The sequence below is a fragment of the Tasmannia lanceolata genome, unplaced genomic scaffold, assembly GCF_043159265.1.
Source record: "Tasmannia lanceolata isolate RefF3 unplaced genomic scaffold, GAP_Taslan_0.1 ptg000005l, whole genome shotgun sequence".
NCBI classification, from domain to species: domain Eukaryota; kingdom Viridiplantae; phylum Streptophyta; class Magnoliopsida; order Canellales; family Winteraceae; genus Tasmannia; species Tasmannia lanceolata.
This window is the reverse complement of record NW_027518682.1, coordinates 15,067,501-15,085,763: the sequence shown is the minus strand read 5'-3', so window position 1 is coordinate 15,085,763 and position 18,263 is coordinate 15,067,501. Positions and strand designations below refer to the sequence as shown.

Here is an 18,263-nt window from a genome sequence, read left to right as displayed (position 1 = left end):
CCGAAACCGAAATTTTAAACCTTGCTCATAAATGCTAAGGTACATTTTGTTTTGGATTTTGAGAACCGATTGAGTCCAAAACTGATTTTTATACTCAAATGTACGATTTAATTTCAGTCCAACAATCAATTCTCAAAATCCAAAACAAACTGGGCCTAGGTGTTGCCCATTAGATCAGTGATTTGTACGGTAGATACTAGGACCCAATTACCCTAAACGAGTAAACTGGTTGGGGGTGGCAGTGTCGCTAACAATTTTAAGGTCAACATGATCAAAATCATTCGATTCCACGGACTGGCCCTACCCATCGAATTGTGGGCTTGCTAGTGCATGGTTGCAGAAAGTAACGTGCGGTCATGGAGAGGTTTTAAATGTAGAACCGTTGTATAGGGATGAATCAGTGGGGCTCAAAACTGCAACATGAGATATGTGCATTTTTTATTTTTATTTTTGTGAACATGGATGGTCAAACAACTATATAGGTCCAATTGGTGCATGATCAACGGCTGAAAATATACATTATTGGAACTCATTACTGCATGATTTGGTTATTTTTGGGCTCTAGGAGATCCAAAGCAGAATTCCATTATGCCCTGGTGGTTACGGATTCGAGTCACGGAAACAACCTCTCTACAGAAGCAGGTAAAAGACTGCATACATCTAGCCACCCCCAGACCCCGCAATGACGGGAGCCTCGTGCACCGGGGCCGCCCTTAAGGGTCCCAAAGCAGGGCCGATTCGATGGACAGTTCCGATCAAATGCATAGTACTTTATTGAATCTTACCATGTTTCACTAAGATTAGTTTCCTCCTAGTAACTACAATAAGTTTTTATACATGTCTGCACTTCGGTGTGAATATTTTGAAAAACTACAACAGGGCCCACTTTGTTTTGATAATCCAAACAGTACATTTGTTGGGGCCAAATGGCCAATGTGGGTGTGCCACGAAAATCATCTCCATAGGATGATCCTAACCGTCGATCTTTGAGGGATGCCACTAAATAGAAACCCTGACAGATCAGAGGGTTAGGATCATCCAGTATAGATGATTTTCGGGGTACTACTTATTTATGTTGGGCCCATCAAATGAATGGTTTGGGTCTTCAAACAAGGTGGGCCTTAGTGTAATTTTCAAAAATACCCCGTCCATGTCTTAGATCTTAGAACTTAGAACTCAGAAGTTTGAAGCTAGAAAAGACAGCATGTCCGACGAAGATAACCTCGACTTCTGTCCCCTGACACATCTGTGCCATTAAAAAAACAGAAGATTCCGACTCGGATACAACTCGGGATATCGACTCGTTCGATATGCAGGGGTGGCTGATTCGGACTCGGTTTTGTTTTCAACATCTATTTGAACGATTAAAATATTCACATTCACCCAAATTGTGAATACGATGAACGATCGTGATGAATCCGTCTGCTGAGTCACGTGCGCGTCTCAAGCCATGTGCGAAAGCTTGCGAGCACAACCCCCTTTACGCATGCCAGAAGACTATTTTTGGGGGTTATTTGTGTAAATTAGCGTTCAATGGTCCTAGGTTCAACTAACTTGTGATTGCGAGTGGGATTGAGATGGGTGTGGGCCCCATCTCCATTTTGTATGTAAATGATCGTAACCTCTCCAATTGCTGGGTCCCAAATTGTAGATAACAATGGGATGGTCAAAATCACTCAATTATTCCATCTGTCTCATTCTCAATCGAAAATGGGACCCTTCTCCATGGGGTTAGTAAACTCTGGCTAAGCTGTTTTGTGGATTGGCTATACCCTACTCATTGGTGTTGTTCTTGATGCAAACAGAGGATAGAAAAGCTATCCAGTGATAAAATAAACCAACCCTCTCTCTCTCTCTCTCTACCTCTCATATGGGTGCCACCTCACTCTAATACATCTGAGACATAGCTACTATTCTATTATAGTGGGAATCAACTGTGGTTGATGTAGACCGTTCATCTAACAGGCAGTATGTTGGATCTCTGTCAGCCAAAAAGTCATGGTAGTAGGACAATCCTAATATCCAACTAGATGTATGTTTGTTCTTGATTAAATTTACTCAAAGCTCCACGTTCGATGACTATAAAAACAAATTATTTTACATTAGAAATATACAAATCAACAAATTATTTCCACTGAGTTTGGATATTAGATACCCCAACATAGTGGAAATTAGATGGACGGTCTGGATCAAACAAAGCTTGGGCCCACTATGAAGATCAGAGGCATGCCAAAAAAAAAAAAGCCGGTATAAAGACATCTTTAGGACACATTTTTTCGTAATAATTGATCAACGGTTCAGAAGCCTCAATCCGAATCAGATGGGCTAAGGCCTGAGGGTGGAAAAAGGCGATCCGACTATGTTGGGTTGGACCAAGGTTGAGGACCTTGACCCCACTCGACCCGATTTGGAAAAACAGGGTTTAGAATAAAGGCAGGCGACCCGATGCTTTTGTTTCGAGTGTCTTGGACAAGAGACGATACGGTTTGACTCGGTTGACTACGGGGTTAACCCGGCGATTTATCTAACCCGTGAAAGAAGAGCGGAGAAAATAATAATAAATAAATAAAAACTCGTCAAAACCCTTTTCTGAAAGAGGGTTTGGTGTTTGTGAGATTGGTTGCTGCATTCTCAAGGGATTATATTGCGACCTCAACAGACCCTTTCCTTTCCCTACAAGTATAAACGTATAACGTGTCCTCATTCTCTCCTGTAGAATAAAAAGAGAATCGAGTATAGATGTAACTTAAACCCAAATCCTTCTCTTTGTTTTTGTTTTTTTAACTCCACTACCAGCTCCACTTCCCTCTCTTTCTCTCTTCCCCAATCAAACAAACCCTTTCCCATTTCCCACTTTTCACCCAATAGAGAAAGAGACCGAGAAAGCGTAGACAGGTTTTTTTATTTTGGCAATGGTGGTGAAATGGATGGGTTTTAGGGTTTATATTCCAAGACTTCCCTCGATCTGTTTTTGGATGCCCTAGGTCAACCAAACGCGCCTTCTTCTCACTTTTTCTCGCTTCAAAAGGTATACATTTCCTCTTTCTATCACTCTTCTGTGCTTTTTTTAAATTGTCAAGAGAGTGAAGGGTTTTTTTTTTTTTTTGAGCTTAAGAGGCTAAGATAAAATGCTCGTATTTTGGCTGTTTTGATTCCATTCCTACAAATGAGACTTTGTTTTGATCTTTCCTCGTGGAAATTTTGGAGTAGATATAGTTTATGGGTTTGGGGGATATGCGGAGAGTCGATTCGAAGATTTTAGTTTGGAGTGACTGTGAATGGAGTATTGGTGTGTGTTTTTCCTAATTGTACAGTTTTTCTTTTCAATAATGTAGTTGGGAATTTTCAGTTTGAATGCAGTAGGAGATTAGGGTTTTGGGCTGTGTGACTGGTTTACTTGAGTTGTTTTCTCACTCTCTAAATGGGAATGTGTGTGGAGATTAGGGAAAACCGTTGTTAATTGAGCAAAAAATGGTTTCGTGCCTTGAACATGGATTTTCTTTGGGGGCATGAAGAATGTTAGCTCATTTGTTAATTTACTCTAGGATTACTCAGCATGCTTTGTTATTTTATCTCATCTTATTTGGTTGTGCTTTGAATGATGGAAACTAAATTGAATATCTTTACCGATATCATAAATAACCTTTAAAAACATGAAACAAAATGTCAAGGGAGAGAAATACTTGTAGAAAGAAGAGTTATTTGTCTGACACCATAAAAAAAAAAAGACTTATTTGATTGAGGCACGTAGGCCGTAGCAATGTTTAAAAATCATTGTGGAAATCATCGATTGGCCTGAGTTGAGTACCTTTTACCTTGTCCGAGTTCTCATTTGAGTCCAAGTTTTGTCCTCATAAGTGAATCAAAACTCCTCCGACCTGTCTGAGTTGATGAAAAATTGATCCAGTCAATGATTGACTCGCCCTGAGTTAACTCCCTTTTAATATGGCCGATGTCTCGTACGCATTTGAGTTTTGAAACAATGCATGTTCGGCACATTATCCTAAACCTAGATTTCACTCTAAATCAACATCTTGGTATAAAAGGGCTTCATTGTATCTTCCTCCCAGGATATACTAATCTGTTGTGTTGGAAGTGTGCACTCACTTGTCTGTCATGAGATGGACATTTATATATGGTCTACCCACTTGGAAAAAGATGCTTGAAATGAAGTTGCTGCGAAAATAACAAGTTTTTGATCTAGAGCAGAAGACGTTTGTCCTAGTCATAGTTTTTAATTCTGTTCCGGAACGTTCCATTCCAAAATGGAAAACATAAATAAGGGCAAAATTTTATTCGTTTGACCCCCCGTTCCAATCTATTTCAGGTGTTTTGGCCAAAACACATCATTTTGATTCTTTTTTATCTTTTTCCACTTTCTTCCCTATCTGCTGACTTTTTTTTTTGGGTTACCAAGATGTCACATTAATCAAACACCGAAGAAGTGACAGTGGTGGTGACCAGAGAAATGGCAAAAAGTAAGAGACAGGGAGTGATATAGAAGATCAGATGGATGAAGGGAAAGGTTGGCTCCTCCAACCTGGGGTAGATCCAGGGATGGCAGGTGCACTGATGACCTGGATGGGGAGCGGAGGGACCTTGGCTGAAGGAATGCTCGGTCTTGGACGAGGGTGGAAAGAAGGTTATGTAGTAGGGAGGGCCGCTGAGATCTGTTCGTAGATGCAGAAAATGAGGAGTGAGTGGTCATTTGAAGCCGACAACAAAGAAGGTTCATCCGTGCGATGGAAGGAATAAGGAGTAAAAGATTAAGAGACTGTATTTGCAGCCATTGCTCCTTCAACAACTTCAACAGAAGAGTGGCATGCCAGATATGTGGCAAATATTGGTCGGGATTGGACAGGAAGATCATCACAACCGACCATAGTGATGGAGATAGACTTGCGCAAAAGACTAGCAAAGAGCCAGATCCGGTAGGGTCAGGGAGGGATCCTTCGAGGTTGGGGGCGGCTCATTCAGAAAAAAAGTTATTGAGGCTCGGTTGAGTAGGGAATGAGATCAGCTGCATAAAAGTTGGGAGGTGACGTTCTTCAGCTGGCGTGGGGTGATATCGGATCTGATGATGGGTGCTGCACGGGTTGCGAAGTCGTTGGATAGGGCCAGAATCAAAGGTGGCTTCAAAGTAGTCAAGATCAGCCCATCAGAAGTTCTAGTGGTGGCTTAGGATGTGAGTTCGGTAGAGGGGTGCGTGTCCCAGCTGCTAAAGAGGAGAGAGTGTCCATTTCAAAAAAAAAGGAAAAAGAAAAAGAGGAGAGAGTGTCCGTTTTGAATTTTGTTAGGTGGGACCAGTTTGATCGGGTTTCGACCAGGGATCGTCTAGTGGTAAATCCATGGACTGCCTCTTGACCGGTGGTCGATAGACACTTTCTTCTTGATTGGCTGTCTGATTGGGGTGATAGACACATTGTAATCAGTGGCCATGGTTTTAAATTTCCACCAAAACCGACACGAAATGACCGAAATGTTTCCGTTTCCAACCCCACCGAAACCGAAACCAAAACCGAAATGACCGAAATGCATAAACCAAAATCGTAAGTGTAATAGCAGCATACTGTAACAGTATGTATTAAATAATCATATTTATATGATTTGCATGCAAAGGGTGGTGCATGTATTATGTATAAATATTTACATGAATTGCAAGTGAAATTTGGTATGTATTAAATTATCAAACATGTGCGACAGTGCATGTCACTAGGTGTTCGATGTTTTTACACCATTACGGATGGTTGTCTTGCCATGTGATGGTTTTTAAGTGTGTATTTGTGCTTATTAAAGCATTTCCTGAAGTTTCATATTCAAATTCTATCATTTGCACATGTTTCCTTTATTTTAGCGGATTTCCATTGAAATTTCCTACTGAAAACGAAACATTTCTGTTTCCGTGGAGACTGAAATTGAACCGAAACCGAAATTAAAACCTTGTCAGGAACCACCTTGTTCCTCTCACTACCTGATCACAATATCTCTAACACCTCTTGGCGAACCACTTCAATGTGGTGCACGAAAACGTTGTCCGCGGCACTGGGCTTCCTAGGACACATTAGAAAGTGATCTAGGATGTGTGGAAGGGGATGGCCACGAATGGACTCAAAGGAATGGGGAATGGAACTTGGAGTATTTGGTTCTAATACCACTTTCATACGAATCTAGCTTTGATACCAAATTGATACGAATCTAGCTCTTATAACAAATTGATGCAAACCTAGTATTCAGAGGTTGATGATTTATGGGAATTTGCACCATGCATTCTCATAACAGAATAAACATGTGGTAATCATAGGATAATTAGGTTTTCACAGAGATTCAAAGCATATGAATTCTTCCGTCAATTGACATCAAATCAGCCATGAGAGTTCCATATAATAGATTATAAATAAGAAAAATCAGCTCACTAATCAATAATAACCAGATCTTTAATCAGGTCTATCAACAAATCAGACCTATAAAATAAACTCCCTAACTATGGTCCACAGAAATCTAGGAGTAATGGTACAAGGGTGGGGATATGTATAGGGTATAGGGTTAAGGGAGAATGAGGGTAGGCTCAACGGAGAACTACTGGTGGGCTTTAATGAAAATAAAAGAAGAAAGCGATATAGCTAGAGATATGTGGAGGGGCTAATCTCAGCCAAGACAAGGAGAGATAAACGAAAGAAAAATCAAGTTCAAGATCAAGATTTAGGGAAGAGAAAAATGAAGATCAGTCGGAAGAAAAAATAAGGGAACAATTTATAAACCCAATCCGGAAGAGTGGAAAGAGGGGGAAAAGAGAAGTGGTTTGTAAACCTAACTGGAAAGGGTGAAAATGGGGGAAAGGTAAACCGTTTATAAACCTAACTAGGAAAGGTGAATGAAATGGGGAGATCGCGAATGCAGGATGTAAGATGGGAGAAAGTGTGAATTTAGAATGTTAGAAGGGAGAAAATGGAATGAGTGTATGATGTAAGAAGGGCAAAAAGGGAATGCATATAGGATGTAAGAAGGGAGAAAGGTAGAATAGTATACGAGGGGAGGTGAGAATGGAAAAGGGGGAAAAGATGGCAGAGGTCTAGTGGGAAGAAAGAAGGTTGGAGGGTTGGGGGGGGGGGGGGGGGGGGGAAGGGAATGCTATTCCATAATTTCCTAGACTTAGGGTTTTGAGGGTTGTGTTACATTTTTTTATAGGGATAAGGCTTAAGTTAAGTGATGGGCCCAAAGACCAAACCAATAGGGTAAAAGAAGAGGATTCAACTGGGGTAAAGGAGAATAAGTATTGCAAAGGTTCTTGTGAGTAAGTTCGTACTTACTAAAATTCTAAGTCCCCATAAGGTTGATGTGGACATCCCTTACCCCTTGGCTAAATAAAATGTTAATAAATGAAAATAACACATGTCCAATAGGGCAATAGAAAAAAAATCTGCTGGCTAAGATAACTGAATCACATCGCTATACTGAGTTCCATTGACCTAGGCCAGTCCCAACTTCCCTTGCTAACTTGATTCCTTTTAGGACACTTACTACTATTTCATAGAATTGGGTTATTCATACTTATTGCATCTAGACTCCATGTTTTCATGAATGAGCTTATGGGCATGCGAATCTTTTTAAAGTACGTGTTTATCTCTGTATAAGGGCTTGTGGCTTGTGATTGCAAATTATTGACTAACCACTGTTTCCACTGTCCCACTAATGTACTGTATACATGCATGTTTATGTTTTATCTTTTATGATTCTCTGTCAAGGAAAAGAGCTGTTTTCCACTGATATGATGTCATGTTATGTTTTTGGGTGAAGATTGTGATTTGCTAGCATTAGTGAATCTAGTAATTTGTAGCTAGATTTTGGAAAGTACTCTATCGATATGATTCCACCATGTTTATTCAACCAATTGTATTGGTTCACATTTTCATTTTTTCTTTTTCCTTTTCTTTTGAAGGCACCCAGGACATATGATATATTTATTGCGCGTCACACTGTCCACATTGTGTGGTGCCTCAAAGAGAATTCATTTTCATTACTGTGGTATTCAATATTTATTATTTATTTTTCATTTGTTTCCATATTTGATGATTTTCATGTGTTGTGTATGTTATTTTCCTGTTTATTCAGGCAATGGAAGAATTTTCATCTAATGGGCATCGTTTTAGGAGAATACCACGCCAATCCTTGGCAGCAAATCTGGAGTTGGACCCATTGGTTTGTTTTTTTCTGGTTATTTATTCACATGACTAACTACTCGTATATCAAGAGATGTGTAGTTTGTATTGTGTGCATGGAGTCACAGGGTGAAAGATTTTACAGATATAAATTGTCAATTCTGTCTCTTTGCTTGATTTTTTCTTGATTTCCTTTGCAAAGCCAGTGCAAAATATTTGCAACATCTACAATGTTGGCTTTAAACTCGGAAGCAGGGCGTTAGATGTGGTGGCCTGAGACACTGGCACATCCATACATTCATTGGTTGATTTTGAAAGATATAATGGGATACAAATATTTGTGCAATTTTATATCGTTAATTAAATAAATTGAAATACATTAAAGTTTTATAAAAAGATTACATGTAATACCATAAAACAAGGTGCTCGGCACGCTATATTGTTTCCTTATAGCTTGCTGTCTCATGTTCCACATTGCAATCTTTTGAAAGGTGGAGTCTTCCTTTAAAAAAAAAATCGTATTTGTGTCTTCCTGTTAATAAAGTATTTATTTTTCAGATACCTTGGTATCTTATTTTATAACTCACTGTTCATTTCTTTGAAAGAACAATTATTTCACAAAAGGTTAAGTCTTCCTGTTAATAAATGATTTTTTTTCACATATCATGGTATCTTATTAGTTATTTTATAATTCACTGTTCTTTTCTTTGAAAGAACTGTTATTTCACGAAGAAGAAAGTGCTGTATAGGACTTGTTAGGCTTGTCTGAAGAAGGGAAATCCTACTTATTCACCATACTAATGACTCATTTTCTGCTTTCAGCTAAGTGATAATTTAGAGGAGTGGCCACATCTGAATGAACTGGTTCAATGCTACAAGGCCGATTGGGTAAAGGATGAAAGCAAGTATGGTCAGTATGAAAGCATTACTCCTACATCTTTCGAAAATCAGATTTTTGAAGGACCTGATACTGACATAGAAACAGGTAAATATACCATATTTTGTATATCTGTCCTTTTAAAGTTCTGTTATTTTTTTTGAATGGTTTTAAAGTTATGTTATTGATTAAAAGAAATTTGTTTGGTGTAGCAAGAGAAAGGCAGGCTTATTTACCTTTCTCGTAATTTTTTTTGTTTAATGGTGCTGCAGAAATGCGTCTTGCCAGTGCAAGGCATTCCAAGACTGAAGATGTTTTTGATGATGACATTCCCAGTACGTCAGGAAGACAGCTTCCTGAGACTTCCTCTTCTGACATGTCACGGTCAAAAACTTTGAAGGTGGCAGTTGGCGTAATTCTTGGTTTTCTAAGATCTCACATGCCATGGATTTCTAATTCTCATTCTCATTCTCATTCTCAATTCTTGAAATTATTTTTATCCTAGTTATCAGTTGCCACACTAGATTTTAGTAAATGGTCGCTTGGTTTTATCTCTTGAAAAAATTCTAAACTTACATTCTTATGGAATTGGTTTGATCATGTGTGGTAAATGCAAGGTGTTCAGCACTCAGAAATTTGGAGTTAAGCACAGTTAGATTTTAGCATTTAAATTTAAAAAATGAAGAAATTATGGCAGAAAACAGCGATACATCTATGCTGCATTTGTATGGAATATCAGTGTGGATGGCACAAAGATGAATTAGAAAATACTGCATTCTTATAATACGGGTTTCAATTTTCAGATTCTGTATAGTCTAAGTGACATGCATTTGCCGTGTGAGTCGTCATGTGGCCAGATGCTTTTTTTTCTTCTTGAGTGTAAACATGAATTTCTTGGAAGGAAGTAACAAGCTGGAAAGAAAGGTACTAGGTCTCCCAAGAAAGACAATGCAAAGAGAAAACTGAAAAAGAACAGCACAAAACTTCAAAATGGCAAGACATTTGGCACTGCAGAAACGAAGGGAAACCATTTATTTTTTTAGGGAGCTCTTTGTATAGAGTTTTTTTTTTTTTGAATGGCGAAAAGATTTTATTAATGAAAGCAGACCGAGAAGGTCTAAAATAGTAAGTACAAGAAGAGGGAAATGCATTGCCTTAACCCGATTAGGGAGGAAGAAAGTCGAACAACTCAATGCTTTCTTTAGACACCCCTTCTTTAGCTAGCCTATCCGCCACATCATTAGCTGAACGCTTAATATGATGGACGGATAAGATTGCCCCACCCACCCAATCGTGGATTTCATAAAAAAGAGCGGCAAATCTCCAGCTGTTTGTATGGTGTTATTGCTACAACTATGGCATCCAGGCTTCGGGAGGTGCTAGAAAATAGCATATCTCTTTCTCAAAGAGCTTTTTTGAAAGGGAGGCAAGTTTTTGTTGGGTTTTTCGCTGCCAATGAATGTTTGGATTTCAAATTTCAATGCAAGGAGAAGGTGGATTGGGTTTGTTATGTATGAGACTGAAAATCATGTATCCTTGATTCCATGTTGATCTGGAGTTATTGGAGCATATTGTTTGGGATGGGGTTTGTATAGGGTGTTTACACCTTCAAATTCAAATTTGAAAGATAGATCACATGTTAATTGCAAAAGGCTGAAATTCAAATTTGAAAGCTAGATCACATGGTGATTGAAAAAGGGAGAGCAGTTACAAAACAGTTAATCAACAATTACCAGGGCCAAATTTTATAAATAAAGGAGGTGAAGAATTTCAGGGCTCCTCGCAACATCAACATACAACTTGTATCTTTTATGAGTAGTTTGTTACTTAGATCTTCTCTTTCTGTAATTTGATCGTGTACAGTGAAGATATCAATGGACATTGCCTTGACGAAAGTATTCTCTGGTCCTGTTCTTTGGTGAATTTCCTTTCTCCCTACACTAAATGAATTGTTAAAGTCCTTGTTCACAAGGCAATCAAACTAACAATTGAATCGTAGTTCGCACATTACTCGGAATCGAGTTACATCTTTAATTAATTGGAAAGGCATTTAAAACCTTATATCGAAAGATATCTTCTCTTGTATGAATAGTATGTAGGATTTTTGCACCAAAATTAGGTGGAGAAGTTGGATTAGGGCTTGCATATCTCTGACCAACTATTCTATTATTCTTGACTATTCTTTGGTTGGGTTTTTGATAACTCCAAATGGTTGAGGCATGGGATCCATCATTCCTTTCTCTTTTCACGATCCGAAAGAAGCTGCAAGTAGTTTTACCTCTTGAAAAGAAAATAGACAAAACTTCCTAAGTTGTTCACTTTATAAAGCTGAATCATTGGATTTTTTTGAAGGTTTCTTGGTGGGAGATTTCCCACCTTCAATTTCTCTCCAGATTGCTGTTGATAATTTGGTCTTTTGCAGTGAATCAGTTAATGTTGCTAGAAATTTGGAAGAGTGAAATAAGGTGGCACGAATGGGTATCAGGTTCTAGTGTTAATGTTATCAATAGCTAGTGGTGAAAGTGGAGGTGAAGCTAGTGTTGTAGCAGAATTTACCATTTTTTTACAGTTAATGTTTGAGTTGTTAACTGTCCTATTTGCTGCTGCCATTGAAGTTTCCTCCAGATTTGTATGGGACCCGGTTATCAAAAAGGTGGTGAGAAAGTTGGTCATGTGAAGACATTATGTAATACTTAAATGGTTGGATTGATCTCATCTAGGAAATGTTGAACTTCTTCAGTTATGAATTCACCTTTCAAGATTCATCGAATGGTGTCAAAATGGTATGAGAGAATCCTAAGGATGGATACATGGATTTTAGAATCTTGGACTTCCTCAAAATCGTCGATGGAAGACGAGAGAAGGAGACCGTCCGTCGTTTTCTGATTTCTCACCTTCTTTCCGTCGAGCGAGATCGCCCCTGTTTCCAGGTTTTAGAAATCTCAGGATGGGGGAGAGATTTCTAAAACTGGATTTCTTACTTAAACCCTTCATCTTCAACCTACTTGTCCCACATCTGCAACCTACTTCCATTGTAAAATCCAGAATTGTACACTGCTTTCAAGCTAAAACCTGGATTCTGAAATCTACGTAACCAAACAGGGGTTAAGGGTTTTCAGTTTTGTTATGGGAAGGGAGCAGTATAGACTGTTAAGGTTCACTTTATTGAGTTGGCCAAGGTGTGGGTACAAAAATTCAGGATTAAGGAGTGGTTAGCTCATTGTGAAAATTATTGCTCCCCATTGACGCGAGTTCGAATCCCCCTGGGCTTACCTGATGTGCGTGGTTTACGGGTGATTGCGTGCATCCGTAGGGAATAGTCCTGCCCTAAAAATTGGCGTGGGGATAGCCTATGTTATAAAAAAGACCCGCCCTAAAAATTGGGAAGCTATTTAGAGGAAAGCAATCTTATACGTGCCTGTTTCTTCCTATATTTTGTCGAAAATGTGGATGGAAAGGGGTGGTACTATTGTCAAGCATGACAAACTAGATTTTAAGGAGGTCGTTGCAAATATAAACCCTGGCATAATGGTCAGCCACCTATGCTTTCCAGGTGTTTGATCTTCATTTCTCTTGAGTATTTGCTTCTTTGTCTACCTTAGAATCAGTAAATTCTGTTTAAAATTCCTGCATGATGAAAATTATGCTTTAATCTCTGTAGCGATGCGCGTGTTTTATTTATTGTGTGTTCTTGTGATTGGTTCTGAAGTTTTGTTGATTTGATTATTATGTTATTGCAGACCCATTAGGTCTGATAAATGTGAAATTGGATTTGTTTAACTCCTTTATCTCCTAAAAATATATCTGCAGCACTTTGGCGATTCTCCATTGCCTGCTTATGAGCCAGCTTTTGTCTGGGAAAATGAAAGGTCAATGATTTTTGGACAAAGGACCCCAGAAACTCTTCCGGCACACTATGGAAGGTTAATCTCATACTATAGCATAGATTTCTGTGTCTTGGACATGGGTTTTTTTTGCTAACTCCCTTTTGTGGGTATCAGTGTATTGAAGATCTCTGTGAAGGTTTTGTCCTTGTCATTTCAAGCTGGATTAGTTGGTGAGCATTATTCCTTCGAGTGATGATTTTCTTGTATATACTTTGTTTTGCCACCATTCACTATTGTTAATTACCTTCAGTTGGATATTCAATGGCTTTATTTTTTGATGGCCTAACTTCGAGGCTCTTTATACTGCAGAGCCTTTTTATGGTACAATTTGCTTATATAATAGGGAGAGAAGAGAGAAAATGTCAGAGGACTTCTATTTCCATGTGCTTCCATCTGAGATGCAGGATGTAAGCTCTGAATATGAACATGTATCATGTGACATTTACGCTAGATGCTTTTCTTGGAAACTGTGGTCTTGTGCTGGGCCATTTGATATAAGTATTTTATTATTTTTAGATCTTTAACTTTACAAAAACTAATTTCTCTCATTTGTTGTCAGGCTAGAGTTTCTTGTGAGCCTCGTGGTATTTTCTCCTTAGATGCTCCATCAGCATCAGTTTGCCTGCTTATTCAGTTAGAAAAGCCTGCTACAGAAGAAGGAGGCGTTACTCCTTCAGTTTATTCACGTAAAGAACCTGTAAGTGAAGTCACATTTTATCATTTTTTTGGTCAGTGTAGGCATCTTATTGTCCTTAATAAGTATTTTGGCTTTGACCCTTCATTAAGGTGAGGTATATTTGGAGGACTTTAGGGGAGGAAGTCCTCCAACGAGTTCCCTTTTCGTTTCATCTTCTGCTGTTATTTTGTTCTTTTTTTTTCTCTTTCATTTTAATGGCTGTATGGAAGACTAGTGATCAGCCAAAAGGATCAAAGCAAGGTACATTTTTTCATTTTCTGATATAAGTTGATATAGGACCTTCTCCTTGTGTCCGTAAGGCCATATGATTGATGACGTCATCCATGTAGCCACTAACCCTTGGGGCTACTCTAGAAACCCTAGATGATTGTGCATATCCTGTTTTTTTTTTGTAGAATATTGGTGTTTTTTGTTTCTTTTTCAGGAAGCTTTTTGAAGAACTGATTTGTACGTCTCAATTTTTTATTCCAAAAAATTCATTTTCAATCACGGTTTCAGGTTTTGGTTTCGGTTTGCATTTCGGTCGTGATGGAAATGGAAGCATGCTAGTTTCTGATAGAAATTTCTGTAGAAATCCTGTAAAATTACGGAAACATATGAAAACATATGCAAATGATATACATTTAAGATGAAACTTAAGTGCTAAAATAAGCATACATACACTAAAAAAATATAATATAATAACAAACTTCCCGTAATGGTTTAACATCGTCCAACACCTACTTTCGGGGGGAATGGAAATAGAAACATTTTGGTCATTTCATGTCGGTTTCGATGGAAATCTAAGACCATTCTTTCAATATAACTTATGATATATGCCTTTTGGACATGAACTATTGAATGTGATCATTCCTTGGAGGGCTGTTTCAGAAGCATAGGGATTTGATTGCATAACGTTTAAAATTTGTATACGATTTTAGGGAGATATTTTGATCTCTCTCATATCAACGTTGCACCTCCCTTGGTCTTGAAGTTGTTTGATTAGGGTATGAAAACCCCCATTTTCTGTGAGTTTGGATCATGAAAATGACGTTTGTTCTACATATATCTATAAGACGTAAGACTTCTGTTGGAGGCGTGCTCCTCAAGTAGAAGGCATATGCCTTTTATGCAGTTGACCCTCCAATGCTTACTCCTTTTAGGAATTGAGTTAATTATTTTTAAACGGCACCCCTTGAGGCGTACACCTTAGGCACCTTTGAAAACACTGGATTGAACAAGTCATCTGCTAGCTTTCATTGTTTCCTTTACTTCTGTCTAGCATTGTTTTCTATTTAATAGTTGTATTATCTACATGATTTGTTTCATTCCAGTTTCAGGTGACAATTTTTCCATTGTCTGGTGAAGAATTTGTATGATGTTTAATGATTATTTCCTCTACTTATGAAGTTCTTTTAATATCACAGGTCCACTTGACTGAGAGAGAAAAACAGAAGCTACAAGTGTGGTCTCGAATCATGCCTTACAGGGAGTCATTTGCCTGGGCTATTGTTCCACTTTTTGAAAACAATAGTGGCACAGGTGCTGGAGGAGCTGCCTCCCCTAGCAGTCCTCTTGCTCCTAGTATTTCTGGATCAAGCTCCATAGAGAGTGTTGTTGACCCTCTTGCGAAAGTTAATTTAGATGGGAAGCTGGCCCAATATTCGAGTGGAAGCTCTGTTGTTGTGGAGATATCTAACTTAAATAAAGTCAAAGAATGTTACACTGAGGAATCACTTCAGGTGCAACAAAAGTCCTGCCCAGCTTTTGCTCTTACTTTCTGGTTTTGTCTTTCTAATGGTTCAGGAATTAATGGTTAATATTATCCAAGTGGTGAAAGATGATTCTTTTGTTTTTTTTACTAATGGGATCTAGTGCAATATTGTCTTCTTGGATTCATTTTAATGGTAGCTTAGTAAGATGCTATAAAGTGTTGGATAAGGAATTACCTAGATATCTGCAAAAAGAAGATTACCTTTTAATATGCGTAGAAGAATGTTATATTTGTTTCCACCATGTTAAATGGTTTTGCAATTCTTTCTTAAAAACTGCCAGTTACCCCTAGACATGGATCATGGGGACACCATTTCTTAAAAAATTCAAATCGACTCAGGATATTAGATTTTTGAATCTCCAAAGGTGAATGGTGGAATTGCCGAAAAATTTGATGACCCGGTCAAGTCATGAAGACTCTAGAAAACAACAAAAAATTTGAAAAGACATGGGAAGTAAAAGAAATGGTACCCATAAAACCCATGGATAAGGAAAAGCACAAGGGAAGCGTAATTCTCGGAAATAATGGTTGGTAAAGGTTGTTTAGGGACATCTGGGAACGAAAATGGATGAATAGAGGTAATTTTGTGTGTTTCTTGTGAGGATTGAGGGATTCTCAAGTGGATGCAGGGACGAGTGTTAAAGTAATACTTAAATGCAAAATTAGTAGTACACGCTTCCGAAGTCCGAACTAGGGGAAGTTGATGATAATTCAGAGAAAACTGGAAAACAAACTTTTAGTCTGTGATGTTCATATACTATCCAGTTCAAGAAAAAAAAAATGTTAACTCTACTGTTGAATCTCACCAACTTTAGGAACTCAATACTCAGATCCTGAACAAACTGATTAACTTGGCTTTGTTTGGATGTGATGGCTTTGGACTTGCAATTTAAAGTCATTTTTGCGCCTCATTAAGTGGCATAAACTCAGAAGGGCTCGTGATTATTCCGGTGAATCTTTTTAAGCTTAATGAGTCAATTCTCCAATTAAGATAGTCCAAACCATAGTTACCAGGGTGGGAAATGATTTCGGGAAGCGAAACGTGAAACCGAAATGGGAGACATAGGGAAAAAATAGTGGAGAAATGAGAAACGGGGAAACGGTAGAAAATCGTATGAGAAACACATTGAGAAATATCTTTGGAAACGCATTAGAAATGTTTCAGAAAGGATAGAGAAACGCCAATAAAAACACATAAAACACAAGGAAAACACGAAATATATGGTTTTGTAGATTTAAAATTTGTCAATTTCAAATTTCTATTTGAATATTTCTTATTTATATTTTTTATTACCGTATATTCCATTGTTTTATTTCTACACTCAATTCGATCCCCCGATCCAATTGGGGGCAAACGCCTACGAAAAGATTGCTTGGATTTACGAAAGGGTCGCTTTGATTTATCCATGGTTTATTCCTTATCTCTTAAATCCTATTTCTTCATTCATTTCGGTTTCGGAGGTTAAGCTCCATCTCGGAACCTTGTGGGGTTAGGAGTAAAGCATCCCAAGGTTGGCGCATCTCGTTGGGCTTGCAAAAAGAAGGGATTGGTCCTAATCCACAAACCCAAAGAGGGACCGCTAGACATGGGAAGGCTGGTGTAAGAAGCGGATAGTCAGTCAACCACATGTGTAAAGCAAAGCATCAGTTAGCTAAGGGCGTAAATGTCTTGCCCATGAGAGGACCATAGCTAGTGACGATGTCACTGTTTATCCCATCAATGGCATTGCTGTGAAACTTCCCAATGGCACTGGGTAGGTGCGTTTTTTTCCAAAATGATTTTCGTTAGTTTCACATGTTTCCCACACGTTTCACATACGTTTTCTACGTATTTTCCATAAGTTTCCCACTCCTTTCACACGTGTCTTCTAAGTTTCTCATATGTTTCCCCAATTTTTATCACATTTTGGAAATGTTTATGAAACTTGTTTTAGGTTTCCCAGCTACCCAAGGAGTTTTTGGCTACTATGGTCCAAACAACCACAAAATCTGATTAACATTCAGAACGTTAACTAATTTGTTTTAGGAAGTTTGCTTTAGTTTAACCTTGAGAAACTTCAACAATAAGTTAAATCCGCCCAAACAGGCATCATACCATTGATTATACCAGAAGATGGCAATATATATAGCTTGTTTTATTCTAACGTTAGCAGCTAAGCTTAGCTGCTAATGTTAGCAGCAACCCTTTCCTCTCTTTCTCTCTCTCTCTCTCTCTCTATATATATATATATATATATATATATGGGGCGAGGTTTCTGAGGTATCGCGCAGCCTGAGCAAGCCACTATAAATACACCATCTCCATGTAGTTTGACTCATCCAACCCATTCATTCTATAGGACCTCACATAGATAGGGTGTTCCTAAGAAACCATCTCCATACCATAATCCTAACCATTTGATCTATAGGAGCCTAATATCAAGCCATCCATTTCAAAACCTACACAAATCATAACCCTAACCATAACCCATAATCCTAACCATAACCATAACCCTACCTATGACCTACAGAATGAATGGGTTGGATGAGTCAAACAACTATGGAAGATGGTGTATTTAGAGGGCAGCTCAGGCTGTGCGATACCTCATAAACATTTTTCTGTACACACACACACTAGTAAAAAACCCCGTGCGATGCACGGGCCGACAAAGAACTTTACAGACCACATCATAGGTTGATCCAAACCGTCCATGTCACAACATCAATAGGTTGTGCCCGTATAATCATTTCCATAGGCTGATCCTAGCCCTTCAGTTTATAGAGGTTTCCATAATTAAAAAAGCACAAAAGAGGAGGGTAGGATTGAAATTATGTGGCTTTAATGGGTGCCTTTGTTAAAAAGCATAAAGGAGGGGGTAGGATTGACAATATGTGGGTTGAATGGGTGCCTTTG

The 18,263-nt window shown here is 38.4% G+C and overlaps 1 protein-coding gene across 2 annotated transcripts in view; it reads left to right on the top strand.

Annotated features, from left to right (window-relative positions):
• Positions 1–2,597: 2,597 nt before the first annotated feature.
• SPK1 (guanyl-nucleotide exchange factors;GTPase binding;GTP binding protein) overlaps positions 2,598–18,263 on the top strand; it is a 55,410-nt gene continuing 39,744 nt past the window's right edge. The window contains exons 1-10 of one of the 2 annotated variants that reach the window (XM_077379825.1): positions 2,598–3,028; positions 7,937–8,022; positions 8,110–8,196; positions 8,979–9,141; positions 9,306–9,433; positions 12,844–12,956; positions 13,035–13,090; positions 13,230–13,327; positions 13,480–13,617; positions 15,024–15,338. In XM_077379825.1, the coding sequence (XP_077235940.1) occupies positions 8,113–8,196; positions 8,979–9,141; positions 9,306–9,433; positions 12,844–12,956; positions 13,035–13,090; positions 13,230–13,327; positions 13,480–13,617; positions 15,024–15,338 (1,095 nt within the window). In that variant the 5' untranslated portion in view covers positions 2,598–3,028; positions 7,937–8,022; positions 8,110–8,112. The remainder of the gene's footprint in view (positions 3,029–7,936; positions 8,023–8,109; positions 8,197–8,978; positions 9,142–9,305; positions 9,434–12,843; positions 12,957–13,034; positions 13,091–13,229; positions 13,328–13,479; positions 13,618–15,023; positions 15,339–18,263) is intronic. The other variant, XM_077379824.1, reaches the window with a different exon arrangement.